Source organism: Sinocyclocheilus anshuiensis, unplaced genomic scaffold (genome assembly GCF_001515605.1).
Source record: "Sinocyclocheilus anshuiensis isolate Anshui unplaced genomic scaffold, SAMN03320099.WGS_v1.1 scaffold708, whole genome shotgun sequence".
Taxonomy (NCBI): domain Eukaryota; kingdom Metazoa; phylum Chordata; class Actinopteri; order Cypriniformes; family Cyprinidae; genus Sinocyclocheilus; species Sinocyclocheilus anshuiensis.
The window spans coordinates 2256086-2283447 of NW_015555881.1; the positions used below are offsets into that span (position 1 = coordinate 2256086).

Consider the following 27362-nt stretch of genomic DNA (forward strand, 5'->3'; position numbering starts at 1 on the left):
CTGTAGTGATCATATTGTCCTGACGATTGTTTTGTACACTGTTCATAACGGATTTATAAACAGATAAGATTTTAAAACGTTAATCTCAATTCAATATTTCATGTCCCCGTATTTACATATTATTATAGGTAAACAAAAAAAATACAATACATTATCCCTTAAATGTCAACCTTAATAGTTTGAACGTTCATTCGTCTTGGCTCAAAGCCACTTGCTGCGAACTTTTCTTCGTGGAAGCTTTGCGTACAAGACAGATAATGAAATATTTAATCTCTAATCAATATTTTTTGTCCAATGATTTGCCCAGTTAGGTTTGGTATTGAGGTAAAAGTTACCTTGCATTCGCTGTATAACAGTGGGTGGTGGTCATGATGATGGTCTTAGATGGCTGAAAAATCTCCAGAGCGCTGTCACTGCCTTCCGCCATTTCGTCTCGTGCAAAAATATTGCATGCTGCTTCTGCGTCAGACTGATGCTGGCTGGACAGGATTTACAGCGAGTTTTCAAAATCGCTTTACTCAAACACGGTTTTGATGATAATTAAATTTTAAACGATAATACTAACCGTCAGGGCATTTTATCGCGATTTATCGTGAAACCGGTAATCATTCCATCCCTATTTACCAGGCACCATTATATTTGCGTCTAAAACTTCAGATTAAATTCCACTCTGAAAAGGTTGCATCTAGGGTTTCAACAAAAAAAGCAATTTGCAAACACTAAAACTCCAGCTAAACAGCAGGTAAAACATTCATAAAGCATGTTTTTTATGAGTGAGCGAGAATATTACATTCGATTTGATCCATTGTGGTTTGATTGCATCATGAATGCTGCACTATGAAATTATTATTGCAGTTTCCAATAATTAGCATCACTGTTATGTGAGCAAAACTCTAACCCTAAATGCTAAGGTTCAGTGTGTTTTTATTCCTCAAATCAAAAGTCGTGTTGAGGTGTTTTCCACGTCAGATATGCAAACACATCCATGCTGCGTCCCAGATCCCCGTGCGCTTTGAAGTCGGACAGATGGGTCTTGAACGGCGCGTGTGTGCGCTTTGATCTCGGCTCTCACACACGCCGAACAGAGACACAATCTCACAACTGAAGAGAGAAAACACTGATTACAGTGGAGGTTTAAATATGCATTTGATCACATCTGAAGGAGACGTACGGACACGTGCCAACAGCCACAATAAACTACATCTTACTGAAGTCTGACGGGAGGATTTGACACACAATACGAGACCAGATCTTCATATTTTCTGCTGTTTGTTTGTGCAAAACTTGCCTGATGCTAGGGTGTTGCAGGTGCTTGCTTTGCAGTTGCTAAGGTGTTCGATTTGAGGAATCATGCATGTCTGTGTGAGATTGAGATATACATGTAAATATAATAATCTTCTGTATGAGCTAGGGATGCACCGAAATGAAAATTATTGGCCGAAGCCGAAACGGAACAAAATGAAACACTAGGACGAAGGCCGAATACCGAACACGGTTTTTATTTTGCCAATTTTTTTCACCATTGCATAAATTAAATAGCCAAAATGTGCTTTTAACTGTTTTGTCTTGCTTTCCAAAGAAAAAAATCTATTACAAAACAACAATTAAAAATTATTTTTTAACATTCTAGCAGACATTATACCAACAAAGCACAATTTAACTTAAAATTAAGAAGTTAGTAAAATAATATTTTTTGGCCATCAGACCCCCTTCTTGAATCAGGCATGTATTTTTTACTGTACAATTAAAAGCAGCCTTAATTTCGCTTATTCGGCCGAACACCGAAAGAGCTTTTTTTTTGCTATTTTTGGCCGCCAAACATTCGGTGCATCCCTAGTATGAGCAATAGTAATAGCGATGCTTGACATGCAAAAAGACAAGAAACACACTTAAAAATTAAAAACTTAACCAATCAATCAACAGAATCTGTAAAATGTAAAAACTAATCTACTGGCTAATGGCTAAATATTTTTAAAAACTGCAATACGCATCCAATAACATCCAAAAAAAAAAAAAAAACATTACTTAAACTGACCAAATGCTTTCAACTAAACAACCAACAGAACCTATGAAATGTTCAAGTTATCAAATAAACTACTGCTTGTTATTAAAATGTGCAATATGCATCCAAAAACATTCAAGAAACATTATTTAAACTCACCAAATGCCTTCAAACATCCAACAGAATCTATAAAATGTTCAAGTCTGCAATTAATCTACTGCCTATATGTTAAATTCACAAATGCATCTAATATAAAAAAAACATTACTTAAACTCACCAAATGACTTCAAAGAAATAACAAAAAGAACCTATAAAATGTGCAAGTCTGCAATTAATCTACTGCCTATATGTTAAATTTGCGATATGCATCTAATAACACCCCCAAAAAACAAAAAGCATTACTTAAACTCACCAAGTGCCGGTAAAGACGCTCTGAAGCTCAGAGAAGACAACCACAAAATCCACAAAGATGCAAAAAAACCAAGCCAGAATCATTTCAGAGTCTGCGGTCTCATACGTGTCTGTTTGCTTCTAGACGTGTGTATAATTTAGATTAAAACTGCGATTTTCTGGGTGTCATAAGGGTTGATGGTTGTGTCTGGCTGTGGATGTCTGAACACGAGCGGATGAATATGATAAGACATTCAGACCTCCTCCTTCCCCTCTCACTCACTCTCTCTCTCCCTTTCTGAGAAAAGCATGTGCCAAACATCACTGTCAAGCAGAAATGGCTCTCAGATCAAGACAGTTTAACCTCAACGTTCACTCTCAGTCAAAGCAACAATTAAATATTAATGTCAGATAATAATACGCTCACACACACCGTTTGAAGCGCTGCCTCTGTGACAGGTGCAAAACAATAATGGCAGACCAGCTGGTGCGCTTGCATGCGTGTGTGTGTGTGCATCGTCGTGCACAGTTGAGACGGCTGACAGCAGAATAAAATCATTGCACATGCAGCACAGAGGGGGCTGGGTCAGTGTTTGCTGTGCTTCTTTTGTTTACAGGGTCATGGCGTGTCCATAAGGCACCGAGACGCACCGGTCGGCTCTCTAACCAGGCCTGGGCAGAGTTCTGGTTTCAAGCTGATCCACTCTTATCGCATTTCTTTCTATCCTAAATTTAACCACCTACACAAGGGACGACAACACAGACTCCTGATCAGAAGGCAAAACTTGAGCTGATCTCACAAACTGCTCTGTGTGGATTTAGCTATTAAAATGAGTCTGAAAACACACACACACAAAAGATATTTATACCAGCAGAGCACAGTAGATATTTCGGTAGTGTTTTGATTATATATGCACAAAATCATTATCAAACTGATTAATTATTCATAGCTGAAGCAGATATATGCACTTCTTTTTCTTTCGTTCAAACAGTGGTATACTCTTTTTCAAAAATGTTTGAAAATGAATATAAAATGACCAAATATTAAATAGTTTTGAGCTTCAATTTTAATTGAAGCATGCTAAGTTCAATATAAATATCATCATGAATATTTATGTACATAATACATAATTTTTTTTTATTTAATTCATCATTTTTATTATGTTACTAAACAAGTTGATAGTGCAGAGTTATAAAATCAGTCATTTACACTGAATTTTTTTTTTTTTTTAATTTGTAAATAAAACTGTTTATTGCAGTACATTTTTACAAGAAAATACTATTTCAGAATTTTTACTTTCAAATTGCAAGCTTAATTCAATGTGTTACTTCTCGTTTCTTTGTAATTATTTGTGAAATTATCCTTTATTACATTTTACAATTTGTGAAATCTTACACCAGTTTTTTTGTCTATCAGATTTCTATTCTAAAATCGAGCCTCTTAATTAAAAAAAATCACATTAGATAATTCGAGGGTCTTATGAAAGAATCACAAATAGTGTTTGCACTGAAAAAAATGTGCATGTACATTCATTTAACTGAGTCTCATCTACACGCCAATCATTCACCCAGTTTAATTTGCTTGTCTTTCCTTGTAGCTGCTGGCTCGGTTTGAATTAATAACTTCTCTCTCCGAAACCGTCGTTCTGGAAGAACGGCTACAGATTGTGACTCCTTGTTTTGATTTTAAAGGGAGGTGTGCCAGTGAAATTACATCAGATCTGCCTTTTTATTGAGAAGTATAAAGCCGCAAAGCTACAGATCAGTGATCGTTTAATAAAGCGTCTGAATGGACTGGGAAGCTTTGAGTTGTGAATGTGAGAGTTTGTCTACAGCAAACTCTTCAAACACAAACATTACAAAAGAGTACAAAAGACCCTGTTTTCAATGCAAATGTATTAACATATTAATATTTACATTTCGGTTAACAATGTTGCACTCAACATTCTAGAATGCTGGATAATGTTACAATGTAACACCAAAGAACACAATGAACCCTGAGCAGCCTGAATGACCATGAGTCAGTGTACTAGAGTAGATGTTGTTTGTAATTGGGTACCATGTGTCTTTCTGGTCAGCACCCCAACGGAGAAAGTCACAGGATTCTCATGAAACACAAGCAAAGATACAGATCCTGCCGGTTTTCAGTCAAATTCTGCCAGGACATTTTCACTCAGAAATTGCAAGTAAGTAATTACAAAGAAACGGCAAGTACATCGAATGAAATGTCATTTTGAAGTAAAAAGCCAGAAATAAAAAACATACTCTAATAACCTTTATTTACAACTTTTTTTTTTTTTTTACAATATTCCAAGACTTCTGAAGCCAAGCAAGTATTATTACATTATTTTAATCATAATTGCATTACATAATTACATATTTTTCCCACCACAGTTTTAGAGCCTCAATTGCATTAATGCATATTCACAATCCCATTGTGCACGATCACTATTCAACATATTTGAATGTAATAGACTAAAAGAAAGTGCAAATGGGATTTGTGCGCTGTAGTTTGGAATACAGTGCACTTGGAATTGAGCTCACAAGTTTAAAAGGTCAGAGAGAGGGCTGAAAATGATGATGTTAAACTAAATTGCAACTGTTTTGGTGCAAGAGACCTTGACGAGCTTCAGGGAGAAAAATAAATGCTACAGAATTGTAAAATACAGCCTCTCTAACACAAGATGTTTTGTACTGGCCCAGGAACACTATTAAGGCACTGACCGCTCTAACGTAACATTTTTCTCCACAGATCTGTTTCTTTTCAAACACTCCCTTCAGAAGTATTTCATCTCTAAATTCGAGTTTTACTGCTCAACTCCCTAAACAACACAGAAAACAGTGGCATTAATTAAATCATTAATAAAATTAATGGTCCTATTTTGGCATCAATGGTTCCATGAAGACCATTTAACATCCACAAAAGGTTCTTTATAGTGGAAAAAAGTTCTTTAGATTATTAAAATGCTCTTCAGACTAAGAAAGAAGGTTCACTTAAAGGTTCTGTTGGGAACCTAAAATGGCTCTTCTATGGCATTGCTGCAGAAAATTCTCTTTCAGAACGCTTATTTTTAAAGGAATAGTTTACCCAAAAATGTCAATTTAAATTTTCTTGAAAATGTACTCACCCTCAGATCATCCAAGATGTAGATTAGTTTGTTTCTTCATCAGATTTGTAGAAATGTAGCATTGCATCACTTGCTCACTAGTGGATCCTCTGCAGTGAATGGGTGCCGTCAGAATGAGAGTCATTAACAGCTGTTAAAAAGTTAAAAATGTCTTGATAATGGATTTTTTTTCTTACAAACACAGCTTTTGGCTTGACATTAACTGATGGACTGGAGTGGTGTGGATTATTGTGATGTTTTTATCAGCTGTTTGGACTCTCATTCTGACGGCACCCATTCACTGCAGAGCATCCATTGCTGAGCAAATGATGGAATGCATTTCTCCAAATCCGATGAAGAAACAAACTCATCATCTTGGATGGCCTGGGGATAAGTACATTTTCAGCAGATGTTCATTTTGGGATGAACTATTCCTTTAAGAGTGAACAAAGACCAGCACATGTTTCACTGGAAGCTTCTGCTCTAAATGCAAACAGGCCAGGGAATAATTATTATCATTTCCCAAAAAAGAATTTGCTGGCATTAGTCTTATCTGGTCAAAAACAACACCCGTGTCCGATAACTCGTGGCACGCAAGAGAAATCAAGCCAACCCGACACAATGAGTGCTTTGAGATGCTTCAAAACAGCCAGAATGGCCTTCCCATCAGCCAATAAATCGATTACCTCTGGAATGAGCCTGTTTTAGGAATCTGAGGTTAAAAATGATTATCCCACACAAGCGTGAGTCTCATCCTGTGACCCGACACAACCTGACACTCATTTAAATCCAAATTTACCCTATTTACTTCAATATACGTGTTTTCTGGTCTCATTGTGAATGAAGCATCAGTGCATGATGTTATGAAGAAAAACAAAATCTTCAGAAAGCCTCCATAACATTTCCTCAACTGACTGATTAGCTGATGGCCCTGTTATTTTTCAATCACCTGTCAAATAGAGACATTTCCATTCAATGAAGTTACAAAACATCTAAAAAAAGTACCAAACTGGGTGGTTTATTTCAAATCTCTCTCTGGCTTTAACTAATGCATTCCACTACACTGACTGCAGACTCACACCTCTGACCTTCACAGTTTCTTCACATGCCAAGAAATACATGGACACCAGAGGATAAAGGTCATGGAAAAATAAAAATGTGTGTTGGCCTAAAAATGACAAAAGAGAAGAACAGGGAGGGGAAAAATAAAAAATAAAAATTAAAAAAAACACAGTAAGAATCAAAAGCATCAGAGAAACTCCATGTGACCACATCTGACCAACACCTGACCCTACATTCAAGCTTATAAAAGAAAACAAGTCACAGTTTCCACAAAATATTCAGCAGCACAGCTGTTTTCAACATTGATAATAACCAGAAATCTTTCTTGAGCAGCAAATCAGCATATTAGAATGATTTCTGAAGGATCACGTGACTGAAGACTAGTGGTTGACCGATATTGGTTTTTTGACAGCCCATGCCGATATCTTGGAAAGCAGGGTGGCCGATGGCCGATATAATTTTATTTATTTTAATTAATATTTAAGAAATTTGAAATCATTTGAGGAGAATGTAAGCATTGTGTGCTCAGGCGCTGCCGTTCTCGTTCACGCCATCAAAATAAAAGTCCCGCCTAGAATGCATTGGCCAAACAGGAAAACTTATCGGCCGATGCCGAGATTTAAAAAATGCCAAATATCGGCCGATATATCGGCCTTGGTGAAATATCGGTCGACCACTACTGAAGACTGGAGTAATGATGCTGAAAATTCAGCTTTGATCACAGCAATAAATTACATTTTAATAGAGATTCACATAGAAAACACTTATTTTAAATTGTAATAATATTTCACAATATTATTGTATTTTTTGTCAAATAAATGCAGCCTTGAGGAGCATTAAAACATTTAAAAATCTTACCGACCTAAGTGTATACAATAATATACAATATTTGCAATAAGAGCTGCAGATTACACAACTGTAGCTTAACTATGAAATCTATCTATAAACACTGCTCCCAACAACAACATTCGACACATTACACAAAATTAATTATTTGTGTTTCCAAGGCATAGAAACACATGTGCATGACCAACAAAGTAAGATGCAGTGACACACAGCGCTGGCCGGTCAACTGAACCATAACGCTCTCACTGGCCTCAGGGCATCATTATTATTCAGCCCTGTTATCGATTACCAAGCACTGCTTTACTTGCTGTGATTTTTCAAGAAAAGAACCAGAAACAGCAGCCATATGAAGAAACCCTATGACTGATCTGAGACCTGTGCAGGTGTTGGGGGCAACATAAACGAGCCCTTGGTCAGATTAGAGGGGTAATTATTCTCCAGAAAGGTAACAGAATAAGGGCGTCCTCCTATCTGTCCATATCCTTCTCTCCGCACTCCTCTGGGAGATGGAGGGATGTTGGCAGAGGGACACAAAGCACAACTGTGTTCGGCTCACAAATCTCAAGAGTGGCACTTTTGTGAAGTGAAGGAACATTAGACGCAGTGGACGGGTCTTTTTCAGCATCCACAATGTGGACGGAGCCTTAAATCAGGGTCGGACAGCGGATAGGGCATCGATGTAAAGTTTGGATCAGATTGCATTTCACTAGCATGCAAAAAGCGGTCGAAACTAATGAGAGACCCCTGCTATCTCTTCAATTCAGGTCTAAAGAAGGTCAATCGCTGCATTGATTTTTAAAGCAGGAAGCCGCATGCAAAAACATTGTTTTTTCATGCATTGGGCAGTTTTGAGATGTTCAGACTAGTGGAAAGAACATTCAAAATACACTTCTAAGTGTTTAATCTTTGCACTTTATCTACTTGCATTTGTAGATTTCAATTTCAGTGCATATCTTTAAGGCTATGATTTTTTTTTTCTCCATTTCAACAGCACATGCATGCACCAAACTTTACAGTTTTATTCCTATCTATATTCTTATATATTATTTTTGTAATATATATATATATTTTGTAATAAATATATATATTATTGTTTTCACTGAAGGGTTTGTTCATTTATCATACACCTGATTTTATACAACACTTTATACCTAAAACTTTTTTTTGGCTGTTGACAGTATTTTCTGATTTATGGATTGATAAAAAGAGAAATCCAAATCCTCGCAAAAAAAACTTTAACTCAAATATGAGAAAATAAAATAAAACAAACCAGGCTTTATTCAATGTTCAGATTTATGTTCTGAAAATATATGCATTTTATTGTATATTTAATTAGATAATGCCTCATATGCATATTTAGACATAACATTTAAAAAAAATTCGTAATACAAAAAAAGTTTGCAATTCTTATTGCAATCAATCAACTAGGGAAATATGGTGGTATGTATCTAGTCATTTTTGTGGGTGTCTTCCCTTAAATCATGATGAAACTGTCTGAAAACCCCAATAAGTTCAAATTCAGATCAACATTAAAGGATCCGTTCACCCAAAAAGAAAAATTCATCATTGAAAATATCATGTGCATTTTCAGGTGAACTATTCCTTTAAAACAACACTTAAATAGGTCTGAATCTCGGTGGTTTTGTTCTGAAAGGCTGGTTGTGTTTATCGACGGGCCGCTGGTGCCCGTCTGAGCCAGCGCCAGCTCATCTGGGTTACATGATTCTGTCACATTGGACCATGAAGGCAGGTCATTGTCTGTGCCATCGACATGAACCATGTTTAGAAGAACATACATTATATGACCCATTCAGGAGATCATTTCCTCATTAAAAATGTCCCGAGGGACTAATTTAACACCAATGAACCCATCGGTGCGGTGGGTCTTTCTTTCAAAGATTCAAAGAAATTACAGTCTGATCAAATAATCCAATCAGATGCTGTATATGCAAACAGAAAATGCACATAATATGCATTTGTAAATGAACAAATGTAAAATGCAAAAACAGTAGGACTGCTACCTATTTAAAAAAAAAAATAGTATGTGAAAGAGCATACAGGCATTTCATATAGTAGTATGCTACACTGTTGTCACATGACCTCATTACATGCACGTTAAACTCAGCAAGTGGCATCAAATTATTGTCAAAGATTCAAAGAAATTACAGTCTGATCAAATAATCCAATCAGATGCTGTATATGCAAACAGAAAATGCACATAATATGCATTTGTAAATGAACAAATGTAAAATGCAAAAACAGTAGGACTGCTACTACGGTATCATTTTTTTTCTATCCATTAATCTATCATTTTTTTCTGTATCTCCAGATTAGTTGATTATTCCTTTGATTAACATACCAATAAATAATGACTGTGACTTCTGCTATTGATTTTTTAAAAAGTTTTATTCAACTAACCCTAAGCCTTTCTCATAAAAATACTTAATTAACAAATAAATACTAAAATTATATTCATAAATAATAACATTTAAGGTTGCAAAGGCATGGTAAATTTCCAGAGACTTCTGGAAAGTTTCCAAAAATTTCCAAAAAATCCTGTAAAATTTTCAGAAATGTACCTGAAATTTTCTGCCCCTTTGCAACCCATATAATAATGATAATGATAATAATAATAATATGAAGGAATTTATCAGTAATGTAAATGTCTATGACAACATAAATTAAGCCCAACAATGACTAGTGCTGATTATAACCAGAAATGCACTTGTATTAAATTACATGTCAACTTTCTTAACTTTTTAAATGCGATTATGCTAAACTTAAGAATTAGTTTTAACAATTTTTATTTTGAATAACATTATCATGTTTATTTCAAACAGATTCACAAAACCATTTCAGTTTTAACAATTCACAGCGAAATACCAAGCAGTCCCTGAAACAAATAATCAATTCTATAATTTCAGAGGTCAGGTTTTAGGCTTTAGGAGTCAAGAGGTCATGGACACACAGGTGTTTAATGCTAACCCTCTGCTGACAGGCTATATTCTTCCACTTACGAGCCACTTTTACCTGCTTCTATTTTAGACAGCCTTCAGGCACCTGCTCTGAGACACAAAAGAGTCACTCTCTGTTTCAACGAACATGTTTTTAAAAAATAGAGGAAGATTCATGAAGTTAAAAAAAGGGACAAACAGACAAAGATACATGAACTGTCTTGGAAAATACAACATATGTCAGTGCTTCAAATGTCAGCTAAATGCAGAATTACAATAGGGCCTATACAATGTCATACACAATACTTCTACTTTAAACAACATTTTTAGACTATTGTGCATGCAATTATGAAACCATATTATTCATTGAGAGACTGCGTACATGTAAGCTTTTACTACTTATATATTACTTAATGCACGTCACATGACCCCTACAAAACAACAAAACCCTTCTTATCAAAAGTTCATATCTATGTTGTCACCAAATGCATTAGCATTGCTCACATAGATTTGACCAAGTTTGCACAACCTGACTACTTCTCAACTAGCAATCGCAGAAAAAGCACAAAGAAAAAAAGCCTGTTCAAAAATGTGGTCTCATTTTGAACTAGAAGACTCTTTGTTGTTCAGATGAAAAGTCTGGGATAATTTATGCGAGTTTGACTGCAGACCTCCACATGACCCTAAAATGCCAGACTAACATTAAAAGAACACAACTAATCAAACAGTACGACAGATACAGGTTAACCAAGTTAGCCGTGTCTGAATGAACTTATGCAAACAGTTAAAGAGAACGAGAGAAGACAGCAGAGTCGCTGTCAGCCAATGAGCGTTTGTCCTTAAAAACAAGCGAATATTTCCCTTTTGTTCCATTGTTTCGGAACCAAATATAAAGTAACACTGAATAAAACAGCAACAAAACGCATTCAAACAGCTGAGGAGGGTAAAACTGACGCGTATTGTCGTGTAGAGGAGGAATAAACCTGCTGTAAACGACCCAGCCGCGGAGGAACAAGTGCAGCTCAAAGTCCTCAAAGCTCTCGAGACCAGAGTCCATAGAAACCGGAGGAAAGCAATCGTCAAACCCTGAAAACGCAGCGAATGAATCCCGCGCAGACACTCACCCGGGCGGCGTCAAGGGTTCCGCTCCTCCGCGCGGGTCAAGCGTTTAAAGTTTAAAGAGTTTGTGAGAGCTGATGCCGCGACCTGACGCTTTTCTCCCTCTCAGCAGTGTGTGTGTGTGTGTGTGTGTGTGTGAGAGAGAGAGAGTGAGCCAGCAAAATAGGAGCAAATGAGATGCTTACAAACGACACGATATACATTTTATTTTTTAGATTTTAATATATTATATTTTTATTTGATACATATTTGATTTTAAAACATGATTTAAATGTTTTAGTTAATTATATTAGGATTTTATGTTTTTCTTAGGAAACATATTTATGAAAGTAACTAAAGAATACAATGTAACATCGTATGTTAGAACAAAATAGGAATAATAAATATTTTAAAAATGGTAATAAATATTATTTAATATTTAATTATTTATGTTATGTTGTTTATGAATTTTATATATATATGTGTGTGTGTGTGCGTGTGTGTGTGTTAAATAAAATATCACATTAGAACTTGCAACAGCTTGGTTAGTTACTATAAAGATAAAACCTCATGAATAGTCTTTTTAAACAAATCGGTTAAGTGAATGATTCAATGACTCGTTCCTAATGGCGGTCACTTGTTTCGTTCCTAAATGAATCAGCTTTTTTTTTAACGAATCGGTTGAGTGGATGATTCAATGAATCAGAGTTGTTAAACAAATCGGTTGACTGAATGAGTCAATACATACTTATAATACAGTCACATGTTGCCACCTACTGGTGTAACTGTGAAAACTGCGGTAAGTGGCTCTGAAAAATCCATTAATACACAGACAGTATGTCTGTAACCAACAAAAATATTTTACAAATATAAAAAAAAAAAAAAGATATTTTATCAAAATAAAGTATTTTAGTCAGCCTTGTAATACAATTATTTATCTATTTTAAATGTTTCTTTTTTTTTCAGCCCTGAGAAGTTACTGAAGCTGACAGGATTTACCACATAATTACATACTACTTCAAGATATAGACCGAGCCAGGCAAAAACATCCTTCACTGAAAATAGTGTCTTATCAAAAGTGGGATGTTTTATAAACACGTCAAACTGAATTATGCAACGACTCATTATAAATTAAAATGTGTATAAACCGCTGCCTTCATATCAGAAGCCGGTTATGTGAGTCATGAATGATGACAGATGTACTTGACTTAATGTTATACGGTTGAAGAACCGAGTCCTGGTTGTGTTTGAAAAACATAATTCAGGGTTAAATATAGATATATGGATTTATAGGGAATATATAGTAGAATATGTAAAGTTATTGCACCTACATAACCTCAGTATGTGAGGATCCGTGTTACACTGTAACCTAGATTTGCTTTAATCCCGCAGCTCTGAGGACAGAGGAGTGTTCGATTTTGACCTCTCTGTCTCAGCTTATGGGCCTTTACATTACAGTGGAAGTTTATAAGATATAAAAAGAGGAAAAAGAAACATTTGTCTCTTCACAAGCAAGCTGGAAGAAAGAAATGAAAGGCCCCTTGTCGAAAGGTCAAAGGTTATGTGACATTTTCTGCCCGTGGAGGAGCGAACCCAAAACATGAGTATGGAGGACTGAGCAAGCATTGTCTTTTTCCTCCACATTACCATTACTATTCATTTTTATATATTTTTTTGTTTTATTACAACATATTTCATGGCCTCTTTTAAAAAGCTAATTCTCATAACCTGTGTGACCTGTGCTGTTATCCATCAAACCTTCCTCTGGCTACTGGACATTTAGCTTTGATGATTCATGCAAACTGTTTCCATCTGTTTTCACATCTTGTTTTCATAGAGTGACCCTTTGTACTTCTTTATCTGTTACACCCTGATCAGCCGAGCTAGAAGAATTTTACAGAGAGTGATTTGAAGTAATGACACTCCTTACACAGATGCAGTATTTACTTACACACAGAGCTGATAAATCAGCTGCAGTTTAGTGTGTGCTGGTGTAACACAGATAACGTGTTCGTGTGATCTGTACGTCACGCTCTGAGTGCTGTGTGTAATGCTGATCGGTCACTGATCGTAAACATGCATGTGCTGGATTCAGAGTGTCACATACACCTGTGAGGTCACAGAATGTGAGGTATTTTATGATCAGATCTGACCTATATACTGTAGATATGAACTACAGGAATCAGATCAACTAGATTCTGACATGTTATGAAGAAAAAATGAGTAGTGCTTGTGTGTGCAAAACTACTATGATACTAGGGTGTTCTGGGTGGTTGTCAAGGTGTTGCTATGTGGTAGCTTGTGTATTCTAGGTGGTTGCTAGGGAGTTGCTATGAGGATGCTAGGGTGTTCTAGGTGGTTGCCAGGGAGTTGCTATGTGGTTATTAGAGCACAGAATTGCTATGTGGTTGCTAGGATGTTGCTATATTGTTTCTAGGGTGTTCTAGGTGGTTGTCAGGGAGTTGCTATGTGCTTGACAGGGCACAGTGTTGCTATGTGGATGCTAGGATGTTGCTAAGTGGATGCTAGGGTGCTCTAGGTGGTTGCTATATGGTTGCTAGGGTGTCCAAGGTGGTTGCTAGGAAGTTGCTATGTGCTTGCTAAGGCACAGAGTTGCTATGTGGTTGCTAGGATGTTGCTAAATGGCTGCTAGGGTGTACTAGGTGGTTGCCAGGGAGTTGCTATGTGCTTGCCAGGATGTTCTCGGTGGTTGCCAGGGAGATGCTATGTGGTTGATAGGTCACAGAGTTGCTAAGTACTTGCTAAGGTATTCTAGGTGGTTGACAGGGTGTTCTAGGTGGTTGCTAGGGTGGACTAAGTGGTTGCCAGGGAGTTGCTATGTGCTTGCCAGCGGACAGAGTTGCTATGTGGTGCTAGGGTGTTGCTATGTGGCCACTAGGGTGTTCTATGTGGTTGCCAGGGAGCTGCTATGTGGTTCCTTGGATGTTCTGAATAGTTGCCATGGAGTTGCTATATGGTTGCCAGGGGGTTGCTGTGTGTTTACTCAGTGTTCTAGGTGGTTGCCATGGTGTTGCTATATGGTTGCTAGGGTCTTCTGGATGGTTGCCAGGGAGTTGCTATGCAGTTGCTTGGACATTCTGAATAGTTGCCATGGAGTTGCTGTATGGTTGCAACATTTGTAAACATCATACAGAAAATAGTTGCAGTCCTGCTGATTGGTTAGTTCATATATGACGTATAGCAGCTAATATGTATGCAAACTATTAAACATTCTCTCACTCGTTTCCATGTCAGCTGCTCTTCTGAGTGGCTTAGGGTGGAATGGATCCGCTAGGACGCAGAATTATCCTCAGACACGCCTGGAATCCAGATCATGGAGATTCCAGCAACAATCAGGCCTCCGGAGAGGAGTTTGCTGGTCTAAACCCGACTTCTACAATTCTAAATCCTGGTTTAAACCACAAATCCAGGACAAAAATGATCAGCCGTGTTTTACACCTGTGACCATTATAAGTAACGGAATGGTTCAGTAATTTTAATAACATTTTTTAATAATTATGCAAACAATAAAAACTAATTTGATATAATTCTGATAATGAATAATTTGTTTTTATATTAATTATTATTAATTTTATTACATAAAATATTTTGTTGTTTAATGTAATATTCCTAATAATAATAATATAGTACATTTATTATCATTATTATTATGCACCTTGAGGATGTTGTGAGCTTAATAAATAATGTAATTATTAATGTAATAAAAAACAATGTACATTTTTCATGTTTAATGTATAATAATAATAATTTATGCTGCATATTGAGGATGTTGCGAGCTGTTTTTCAGCAGGAACAAATTCAAAGACAGTGACAGAGAGACAGAGAGACAGACAGAGACAGAGGCGCTGGCGAGTATCTAGTTTCAGTCGAACATTCCTGCAGGATTAAACTGTCCTTGAGTCAGTCAGACACCAACAGATTCAAACCTGCATGTCATTACTGAAGTACACAGCACATTTCACCACAGTCCCGGACTCCCGGTCCAATAAAAGTACAGGAGTCTAGTTCACAGACCAACACTAACACAATGGGAGATGTTTGGAGCTCGTGCTCCATCTGGTGTTGAAGCATCGAACAAGTTGATCTATTATTTGTTCATCATATTCATTAGAAAATATTTTATTTTCTTTAGACATCTTTCACAAATTATGAGCAAGTTTTTTTTTTTTTTTAAGCTCTTTTTTTAGGTGTTATATATTACTATTATTATATATAATATATCTACACTATATATTAATATTACAATGAGATAATTTTAGTGTACAATAGAAAATATTTACATTTTTTAAAGCATCTTTCACAAATTATGAGCACGTTTTTCTAGCTATTTTCAGGTGTGTTATATATTACCATTATTACATATATTTATACAGTTTATAAATATATATATATATATATATATATATATATAATTTTACAAGACATTTTAGTGTACTTACATTCACCATTAGAGGTCACATTATAACAAATTTTACATCCACAAGGGTTTTTATCAATTCAAGCAGGTTTTGTATTAGATTCATATAATTCAGATTACATATTGTGATTAATCTGAATTATTAATTATTTTATGTGGCCCAGAATATCAGTTTATAGGATGAATTCAGGTAAAGTGAATTGATATTTAGCTACCCAGAGGTCTCTGAAAAAATGAGCAGACACTCTTTAGAGTCTTATAATGAAACTCTTTAATAGCAGTACATCTGGATCCAGACCGGATCCACCTCAGTTTCCGTTCACACTGTACATGGCACTTTTTACTTTCTTTTCAAAATAAAATCAGATATATCTGAGATATTTGGCCAGTGACGTCACAGACACTTTGACAAAATGAATTTGACGGCAGACGTGTCGTTGGCATGCCAGATCCACAACCAATCAAAACCCATTTCAGAACAACATCACACACTCACAATAATGATACATTCATCTTTCAAATCAGGAATTAACTCATGGCGAAAGCACAACAGACCAATCACTGCAACACAAAGTCTCAATATGCACATGCACAGGTGTATTTAACCACAAGATATCACACTTCTTTTGTATTTTTCAGATAGGCCACTTGAATTTGCTCCGAAATTAATACAAAAAAACAAAGCAGTTGAAATAAACAGTTCAGGAGTTGCACCAAACAAACATTTCGTAACTTCAAATTCATTCCTCCCATGAACTGAATTTGTTCAAACTTGTAAAAAAAACTGCAAAAAATACCTGTACGACACTGAATCCTCTTGTTAGCTTAAATAACACCCAGAAATCACACATCCAGCCAAAATAAACATCTATAGACAGAAAATAATGTTCATTGAATACAAGATATCTACACATACACATGAGGAGACATTCACATACACATCTGACAATGAAAAATAATGTTTCAACTCAACAGGCAACACTTTACAACATTTAGACGTTTACAGCAAATGTTGTCACCCATGATAAGCTCAAAACAAGTTTATCTTTACTTTCCCCACATACACACAATAAAATATCATTAAATTAGGCCAGAAACATATTTATACCCAAGTACGTGAATGCAAACTCCATCTGCAATATCTCAGTGTTGACGCAGCGGACTAGTGCACTTTTGTGAGTATGTTTCTGGTGTTTAGTGTACTTCAGTGCATGTAGACAGCAGCAGCAGGGCCTGTACGTCATCAAGATCAGACCAGGCTGAATGGCTTTTATTCTTTTCTAAGATGCGGCCGTATTATATGGAAGCCCGTTTCCGCTACTGAAAAAAAGGTAATTGCAACTTTTTATCTCACAATTCTGACTTTTTTTTTTTTTATCAGAATTGCATGATATAAACTCTCAATTGCAAGTTACAAAGTCAGAAATGCAAGAAAAAAAAATCACAATTGCGAGATAAACGTGCAATTGTGAGAAATAGTCGGAATTGTGAGATATAAACTCTCACAATTCTGACTTTTTTTTTTTTAATCAGAATTGCATGATATAAACTCTCAATTGCAAGTTACAAAGTCAGAAATGCAAGAAAAAAAAATCACAATTGCGAGATAAACGTGCAATTGTGAGAAATAGTCGGAATTGTGAGATATAAACTCACAATTTAGACTTTTTCTCTCATCATTGTTAAATAACTTCACAATTGCAAGTTATAAAGTCAGAATTGTGGGATATAACCTTGCAATCGTGAGAAAGTCAAAATTGTGAGACAAACTCGCAACTGCGAGAAAAAGTCAGAATTGCAAGAAAAATGTCAGAAATGTGTGTTTAAAAACTCACAATTGCGTGTTACAAAGTCCGAAATGTGAGATATAAAATCAGTATTGTGAGAAAAAAGTTAAAATTGTGAATTTATATCTTGCAATTCTGATTTTATTTTTTTTGCAACTGCGAGTTATAAAGTCAGAATTGCGGGATATAAACTCTTAATTGCAAGAAATAAAATCAGAATTGCGAGATAATTTAAGCTTGCAATTTAGACCTTTTTCTCGCAATTTTCATGTCTCACAATTCTGACTTTGTAACACAATTTAACACACAGTTGAAATCACGCAATTCTGACTTTATAACTCGTAATTGCGAGTTTGTATCCCACAATTTTGAGAAAAAAAATCAGAATCGTGAGATAAAAAGTCGCCATTAACTTTAAAAATGTTTTTTATTCAGTGGCGGAAACGGGCTTCCACAGTATCACGTCCTGTCATATTACACAATTGCATGTACGAACTTCCAGTGGAATGTGATGAAACACGACATATTTCCACCTATTGGAGCAGTAGAGCTTTCCAAAAGAAATCGGACACGCGCTCAGTTCTGCTGTACGATGGATCGCTACAACCTACGAGAAGCCGACGGGAGGGTTTTAGAGGAAGGAGGCACGGAGAGGAAGCAAAGGCCATTCAGTTTTCTGAGGAAGAGTTTGCACATGGACGTGCAAAGACGTGCATGTAGCAGCTAGAACTAGGGTTATCAAGACATCTTTAACCCTTAAACCGAGAGAGACAAACACCAAATGAAGTCCGTCGAAGCGTGTCGGTGTTCTTCTGCTAACTAAATCATTATAGAAAGCAGAAAATGTAAACTGCATAATCGTTATTGTCTTGTTTAAGTAAAGTTTCGGGTGGACGTCACCGGAGAATCGGACCGATGCTAACAAAAAAACCTGTTATCGCTAATGTCTACATCTCTAAATGGCCTTTTTTACTCTCGCATCATTTCAAGAAAATTAACATTTTAATAAAAAATACAAAAAAACATTAAAATCACCTGAATTTTGTTGTGTTCAGCTTAAAATAATAAAGATAAAATACTAAAAATAAAAAACAACTACATTTTCTAATTAAATAAATACTTTTCAAAAATAATTCTGCCCACCCAGATTAGGTCGAAAACTCACCGTCTAAAAACAGATTTCGACACTTTTTTTGTTTTTACATTTCATAACATCATAACATTTGATATACTGTAACAAAGTCATCAGAATCTAATCTTTTGATCTGAACTGGGCAAATTCAACAGAGAATAAACATCTCTAACTGAATAAATAACACACTTTAAATGAATAAATGAAGCAAACACGTCATAGTCGCTTCCACCTGCACCCTGAGCGTGTCCTGCGTGTTTCCGTGACGACTCAGGGTCAGAGGTCACAGGTGTGGTGGGGTCACATGAGGACGTTGTTGCGGGTGTCGGGGAGCCGCAGACCCACCAGGCCTCCGGCGACCAGCACAGACGACGCCAGCAGGATCGGGATGGATTTCGTGATTCCCACCAACGACCCAAATATTAGATTCCCCAAGACTGCGGCCAGCTTACACATGGAGTTACAAAAGCCAAAGCCAGTTCCTCTGCAGGAGACACACACAACCAGTGTTAGCAATATCAGCAGTATTAGCAGTGCTAGCAGTTTTCTAGCAAAGCTGTAGAAAGCTTTGACATCTAAAGGTCTTCATGCATGACACTGCGACTGATCATTTCAACTATAGCCAAACTACACTTTTGATAAAGTTGTTCGCTATAAGCAAACTACATTGAAGCCATTTTTTGGGGCACAATATTTTACATTATATAATGATCAGACTAGACATTTCACTTAAGCAGAGCAGTGTTTATGTTGCACAAAATCAGGATATTATTACATTATATTATATTTTGTATGATTTTATGTTATTAGGATGACAGCATCAAATAGTAATAAACATTTATATTTAACACAACTGATAAAACTGTAAAAAATAAACAATACAAATAAACAATATAAATAATAAATAATTATAATTCATAGAAATTATTAAAGTAAATAAATATAAAAAATTATATATTTAACACAACTGATAAAACTGTAAAAAATAAACAATACAAATAAACAATATAAATAATAAATAATTATAATTCATAGAAATTATTAAAGTAAATAAATATAAAAAATTATATATTTAACACAACTGATAAAACTGTAAAAAATAAACAATACAAATAAATAATAAAGTATAAATCATAGAAATTATTACATTAAATAAATATAGAAATTATATATTTAACACAACTGATAACACTGTAAAGAATAAACAATACAAATAAACAATATAAATAATAAATCAGAAATTATTAAATTAAATTAAATATATATTTTTATATCAATTATATTTTTATATGATTATAATATATGTAATTACATCAAAAACAGCAGTATTTATCTATATTAGCTATAAAAATTATATTAAATGCAGCATAGGGAGATCTAGGAACAACAGAATAATTATTTAAATAAAAAGGTGAAAAAAACACATTTTTAACCATTTTTTTAAAGCTATTTTTTAAAATGCTCAAAACATCTTTCATTAGTTGTCATTTCTGTTTTAATTTAATTTTAGTAGATTTTGTTATGTGCTTTTTTCACTTTTTTTAAAATATTATTACGTTTTTTTTTTCAATTATTTATTTCAGTTGAAGTTTACTTTTTTTTTAAGTTTATTCTCCAGTAATCTTAGTGCTTTAGATATTTACATATTACATATTTCAGTTAGCTGCCAAAACATCTCTAAGTTCTTCCTTTAATATATATATATATTTTTTTCTACTTAATTTCAATCATCAAAAACGTTGTTAAAGGTTTTAGTTTGTTAATGATAACAGCACTGTAGCTTGATGCAGCACATGTCAATGCATTGGGTAAAGTTGATTTGAGTCAAGTGAAAGCATCTTGTGATCCATGTTTAGTAGTGATTGTGTGTATTTGTGTGTCCATGTACCTCCTGTTGGTGGGATACAGTTCGGCCGTCACCACGTCCAGTGAGTTCCAGGCCGATATACTGAGTCCGTTATAAAGGCAGAGCATTGCTATCATCATGGACTCACTGGTGCCGAACCACAGAAAGAAACAACTGATGCCAGACAACACCATCGAGCCGCCTGAACACAACAACACACAGCAACATGACATCCGACGAGTTTAAGTATGTGGTGAATCTGGTGAAGTATATGGTGAGGTTTTTGGTGAATCTGGTGAAGTGACTGACCTAACATGCTCAGACGGCCCACTTTATCCATAAGGAGGGCGGAGACTATGTTGCCTGGCAACACGGCTAGCGTGCCGAGGAAGTTGATGAAATACACCCAGTACGCGCTGTAGTCGTCATCAAACGTCATCTGACAGCCGGTCTTGTTGTGCGCAAACGTGGAGTTGATCACAGAGGAACCGATGAATTTCGAGTCGTCGATATCTGAACGAGAGAAGAGATATATGACAGACTTACAAAAGTTCTTTAAAAACCTACAGAGAATAACACAGTGCTGTACAATTAAGACAGACAGACAGACAGATAGATAGATAGATAGATAGATAGATAGATAGATAGATAGACAGAACAATAGATAAAACTATAAATAGACAGATAGACAGACAGATGCTGTACTGCCCCCCTCTGGTCACAGTTTAAACTACATTCTGTCTCTTTGACACAGGAGTTTCTTTAGGGAGTTTAACCTCTGAAAACCTATTAGTGAGTTTCAGCGTGTGCAGCAGATCTCCAGCTCTCTCACACTTTCACTCTCAACTCATTTCCAGCTCATTTCATTTCTGTAGCAGCTCTGAAACGGCTTCATTAGAGACATGAACTCAATTTCCCATGAGGCCTCTGCTCTCCCTCTCTCTGCAGTCTGTGTTTGTGTTTGTTCTGCTGAGTTGTGGAGATTGTGGAAGTGTGTAAGGTGGCTTTTCCTGAGTCAGCCGGACCCTGAAATGACCCGATCGCTGTCTGGTCTCACACACACACACACACACACACACACACACACACACACACACGGGCATAACACACACACACACACACACACACACACACACACACACAGGCATAATTTTTCTATTGTACAAACTGTATTTTCTATCCCCTTACCCTAACCCTCACAGGAAACTTTCTGCATTTTTATATTTTCAAAAAACTTATTTCAAAAAAATTCTGTATGATTTACAAACTTGATTCCTCATGGGGACAAAAAAAAAAGTCAACACCAACAGCCTCAGACAAGCTCCATAATTCAATCTCACTCACAACATTGAACTTTTTATTAATATCAGAACATTCTTTAATAAAGAGTTCCGTTTAATAAGATTTCAATTTTAATTTTCAAATTATTTAAATTTGAAACAAAACAAGAATTCCTGTTTCTATGGTAACACATAACTTTCAGTGGATCTCTCTTCAGGATTATGGATAGTGAAGCACAATCAGATCAGCAATTCATGAAACCACACAGACTTCTACACATGCATGCATGTTTATACATGTCTATGACTAAAATCATTTACTCCATAAAGATGATGAATGTTATTGACCGAACCCTTGAGCTCCATAACACATCATAATGTTCCCGTGCTCATTGCTCAATGGATTCTGGGTTAAATCATTGTTTTGCTATTATTGTGGTTGTTTCAGGTCTTCTTCATATAATCGGTGTCCTCGGCTTTTTATCTTTCATCCTGTTTTTCATCTAATGCATCTGCTTGTCTTTTTGCCTTCAAATGCATATAAATTAGAATTAATTTCAACTTCAAAGTCTGTGGTTTCTCGTCGCTGGTGAGCTGCAGTGAGATATTTAAACATCAAACATCTCGCTGTGAGTCAGTGAAGCTCACGCTCACATCACTGATACCTACAGATCTCACACTGAGTCGACTCTTCTTTTTTCTTTGCTTTTCTTTTGCTAAAATGGAACAAGGGTTGAGCTTCATGCCCCAAAGAATGAATATCCCACAGTGTCTATGAGCCAATCACAACATACAAACTCCTCATGAGCCAATCAGAGTGCACTGAGTTTCCATCAGCCAATTGACTTCTACCCTTTCGAACACACAGCCATTAATGGAAGCTGAACAGGCCTGAACTTTGAGTGAAACACACTGTTAATGAGACCAGCAGTGGATGGATGCAGACTGGGGAAAATATATATTTTATTATTCGAGAACTGAATTCACTACATGTGGAAAGCAGCATTATTTCCTTTTTTATTTGTATTAATTAAATTGTAATTTTAAAATTATATATGTACACATCAACATTCTAACATTATTTCATATTTTCATGTATTTTATTAAAATTAAAAATGAAATTAAATATATATTTAAAATAAAAAAATATATATATACACATATATATATATAGAATATTTAGAATACTGAAATGTAAAAATATATTCTAATTAAAATATTAAAATATTAAATTAGAAAATTATAAATAATATAAGGATATTTATATATTTTAATTTTGATTTATAATATTATGTAGTATTATTTATATTATTACACTGTTTATAATATTATTTATTTATATTTGAAATAATATATATATATATATATATATATAAATGTAAGAACATTTATTATTATTGCAGAATATTTAAATATTTAACAGATGTTGGTGCAAAACAAGATGCTTTACTTCTGTATCTAAATATCTAAACTACTTTAATACTGCATTAAATTTTGATTTAAATGCTCAGTATGTAATACATACATATTATTATATATATATATATATATATATATATATATTATAGAATATTTATTTTATACATATTTTAAATATTTATATCACATTGTGATTGTTTCTATCAACTAACATCCCTAAAAAGTAGATAAGTAAGTTTCAACACACTGTACCTGTATTATAGAAGAACGCTTCTATGATGGTGCAGTTCTTGAAGAAGGAACCAATGGAGCTGACGTCCTCAAAGAAACAGCTCTGAAAGGTGGAGTCGATGAAAGTCACAGACTTAAACTTCATGCCAATGAACCTGAAAAAAGACAGGACTGGTCAGGACACAATTAACCAGCTCGAGGAACAGCATACAATCACATCAAACCTTAAAATATTAATGAGAAAGAATCAAGATCAGTTCAATCTGGCATGTGGCACCAATAAGGAAATAATCAACATCGAAAATCATCTCAATTGCTTCTCTTAGTTAGCAATTGGATTCAATGGAGGTCAACTGTTTGCTGAAGTCTCCAGCTTCTCAGATGATTCTCCAGCCAGTTGTTTATATAATCTAATAAGTTCATCGTGATTCGTGTGTGTGTGTGTGTGTGTGTGTGTGTGTGTGTGTGTGTGCGCCGTCTGATCTCATCTGCTCATAAATGAGCATCACAAGAGCTGGACGCTACAACAACACGATAAGAGCTTCATCTCCAGGAGAGAGGGATGAGCGAAAGAGGAGGAGCAGACGGAGATAATAAACAAAAAGAAAGAGAAAGAATCATGTTGACACACAAAGAAAGAGAAAAGGAGGAGAGGAGAGATAAGGGCGTTTTAATTTCCTGGCCCTGTGTCTGGATGAGACATTACCTCAACGCCGGGATGTTATTTATGAGAGAGAGATCAGACCGCTGAGAACAATAACACACACACACACGCACGCACGCACACACGCACACGCACGCACACACACACACACACACACACACACACACTCACAGAACGCAAACGTTATGACCAGCATTAACCGCAGCTGAAGATCGACTCTATTTCTGCTCATCTCTCCTGTAAACACATGTTTAGTTTCAGGATTTAATTTCACACAAAGGAGCTGAAGTAGATAAGATGACTACATGGAAAGGCCTCTCAGAGTTCACTGCCGTATGAAGTCTCCTTTTTATATCAAGGGAAAACTCGATGCTTCTTGCTCTTTTGAAATAAGAGCTTGATTTCTAACATTCATAACCCAAAACGTCCAAACACCAGCTTCATTTACTAAAACGCAATCTTCATGATTATGACATCACAAGCATGAGCTCATTAACATATGACCGCCCACATTTACATATCAACACCTACAGCCAATCCCGTTCCAAGAGAAATTGCAAACATATGCAAGCTTAATTTGCCATGAAATACGAAAGAAGATTTGATCTTACAATTCTGACTTTGTTTCTTTGCAATTCTGAGAAGAAAAGTCTGAATTGATAAACTTTTGTGAGAAAAAGTCAGAATTGTGAGATAAAAAGACATGATTATATATATTTTTTTTATTCAGTGGCTATAACAAATTCTAAAAAAAAAAAAAAAAAAAAAAAAAAAAAAATTAAACTGCACAACAATATTTTAATGCAGATGAGAGGAATAATGCACATTTAACACAGGTGGTGACACCAGCGCTTAGTTAATTAATTTCTGCTCCTCAGCAGTGGGCTTCAGTCTGACAGAGAGCAGTGATAGAGGCATCTGTTCACTCTTTAATTAGAGATTAGTGTGTGAGTCCTCTTTTATGTGTGTGAATTTCTCTTATTTTGTATTGAAGTGTGTGAGCTTGAGTTGGTCTGTGACAGAGTGAAGACACGTGTTTATTAAGACTAAAAACAAAAGGAAATGAGTCAAGAAAAGAGTGATAGAATAGAATAGAAATAAAGCAATAAGCCATGAGAGGCCATGTTTTAGAGTGATTTTACCACAATTTAGTGGTGTTGTTAACCTGAAACCATCTTAACCGCGGTACGACAGACTAGAATAGTAAGCTAGATTATGCTCTGAAGGTTAATAACCTAGGTTAGTGGAAGTGTAGTTATTGCAAACTAAAACTATTAAAAATTGTTTTTATTAACTGAAACGAAATAAAACAGATGAAAAAAAAAATAGAATTGTTGCCTTCACAACTAACTGAAATAAAATAAGTTTAAGGTGAAGTACTAAAATTACTAAAACTAAAACTGAAATAAAGTTAGATAGAAATATTTTATAAAATGACAAAACCATATAACAAAATGACTACTTAAAATAAAATAAATGCTAAATGAAAAAAAATAAATTAAATAAAACATCAAACTTATTTATTTCAGCTAGTTGCCAAGGAAACATAAAAAATATATAGACATTTAAAAAAACAATAACAAATAAAAATGATGAAAATACACAACAAAATTACTAAGTATTTAACGAAAATTCAAATTCAAACTGAAAATGTAAAAATAAAAGCTAATTCAAACTATTAATAAATATTATTTATTTATTATTAAATGTTTTTAATATTTTAATAAACAGCATTAAATATTAGAACAAAAAAATTTGTTATAATTACTACTAACTATAATAACTAATAATTCATTATATTAGTAGTAATACTATAATACTACTAAATAATACTATATAAATATACAAATAATATTGAAATAACACTGGTTGGTATGAGCAGCACACTAAGTATATTTAGTATACACTAAGAATTAGTAATAACGAATGACACTTGACCTCGCAAACATTTCTAATAAACAATTCTTGTGCCACTTATATAGTTCTTTAATCTAACTTGGACTATTAATATATAGATTTCAATTGAACTTAAATGTATACTGGCTATTTTACAGATTAGAACACGACACGGCTTTAGAATAGAATAGAGTATGTCCCAGAAAAGCCAGGTCAGAGGAGTTTTAGTGTGATTTTGTGAGTAAACCGGGCCGTTCCATACACATGAGTGTTGATATAAGCCCTCCTACAGAGCTCTGTCTCTGAGCCCATCCATCCAGGCTTAAGCTCTAATAAATACAGTAATTAAACAGTGCCTGGTCCCCCTCATGCAGCTCCAACCCTGGGCCTAACCACTGCAAGACAGCTACTTAAAACACAGTGATTATAGGGACAACACTTCATTACAGTGCCAGAGAACAGCAGTGAGAGACTGAGAGGAAGAAAAACAGTGTCTCCTGATCGGAACAAGGCTCAATAGAATAGAATAGAATAGAATAGAATAGAATAGAATAGAATAGAATCTGACGATATTGTACTCTAACTGGCACAAACAGTGTGTGATCACTATAATTACTATGCTGCGAATCAGCTCATGGGGAAATATGAATAATTAATCATAACTAGTTATAATTAATTATAAATATTTAGATCCGCTGTAGATATTTAGCTGACCTCTCAGGGTCAACTGTCTGTCAATTCTAAGAACGTTAATTTCCTGGTTAAGGGAAATACATTTCTTACTGTACAATTCTACAAAGAGCTTGTAGCATAAATCTGCATGATTAAGTGACTCCAGTTATGAGCAAACAATGAACAACATCAAGTGTGATACAAGTAAGACTTTATTAACTACATAAACACTTAAACTAGTCTAACATACTACATAAACACTTAAACTGGTCCAACATACACATACACACACACACACACACACACACACACACACACATACAGTTGGTATAGGAAAGGGTTAAAGCTTAACGCAGTAGAGAGAAGAGAAAATAAGAATATGAAGTTATGGAACCATTTGCATATTCAGATCTACAGCCTCAAGGGAACATCAAATTCTTAGTTCAAACACACCTTTGTAAAAAGGTGCAAATGATATCTAATGTATCAATTAATAAGACTCAGTTTGAATACTTGCACGTCTCGTCTGTCTGAAAGA

The 27362-nt window shown here is 35.1% G+C and overlaps 2 protein-coding genes across 2 annotated transcripts in view; both read right to left on the reverse strand.

The window, feature by feature from the left end:
- The window catches only part of LOC107675751 (semaphorin-4D-like), a 51579-nt gene extending 39969 nt beyond the window's left edge, over positions 1–11610 (reverse strand). The window contains exon 1 of the mRNA XM_016470170.1: positions 11486–11610. The gene's annotated coding sequence lies outside the window, so the exon portion shown is untranslated. The remainder of the gene's footprint in view (positions 1–11485) is intronic.
- Positions 11611–18939: 7329 nt separating this feature from the next.
- LOC107675708 (synaptic vesicle glycoprotein 2C-like) overlaps positions 18940–27362 on the reverse strand; it is a 52351-nt gene continuing 43928 nt past the window's right edge. The window contains exons 9-12 of the mRNA XM_016470122.1: positions 23614–23747; positions 20972–21175; positions 20705–20864; positions 18940–19300 (exon numbers count right to left, since the gene is read on the reverse strand). Coding sequence (XP_016325608.1) covers positions 19117–19300; positions 20705–20864; positions 20972–21175; positions 23614–23747 — 682 coding nt within the window. The 3' untranslated portion in view covers positions 18940–19116. The remainder of the gene's footprint in view (positions 19301–20704; positions 20865–20971; positions 21176–23613; positions 23748–27362) is intronic.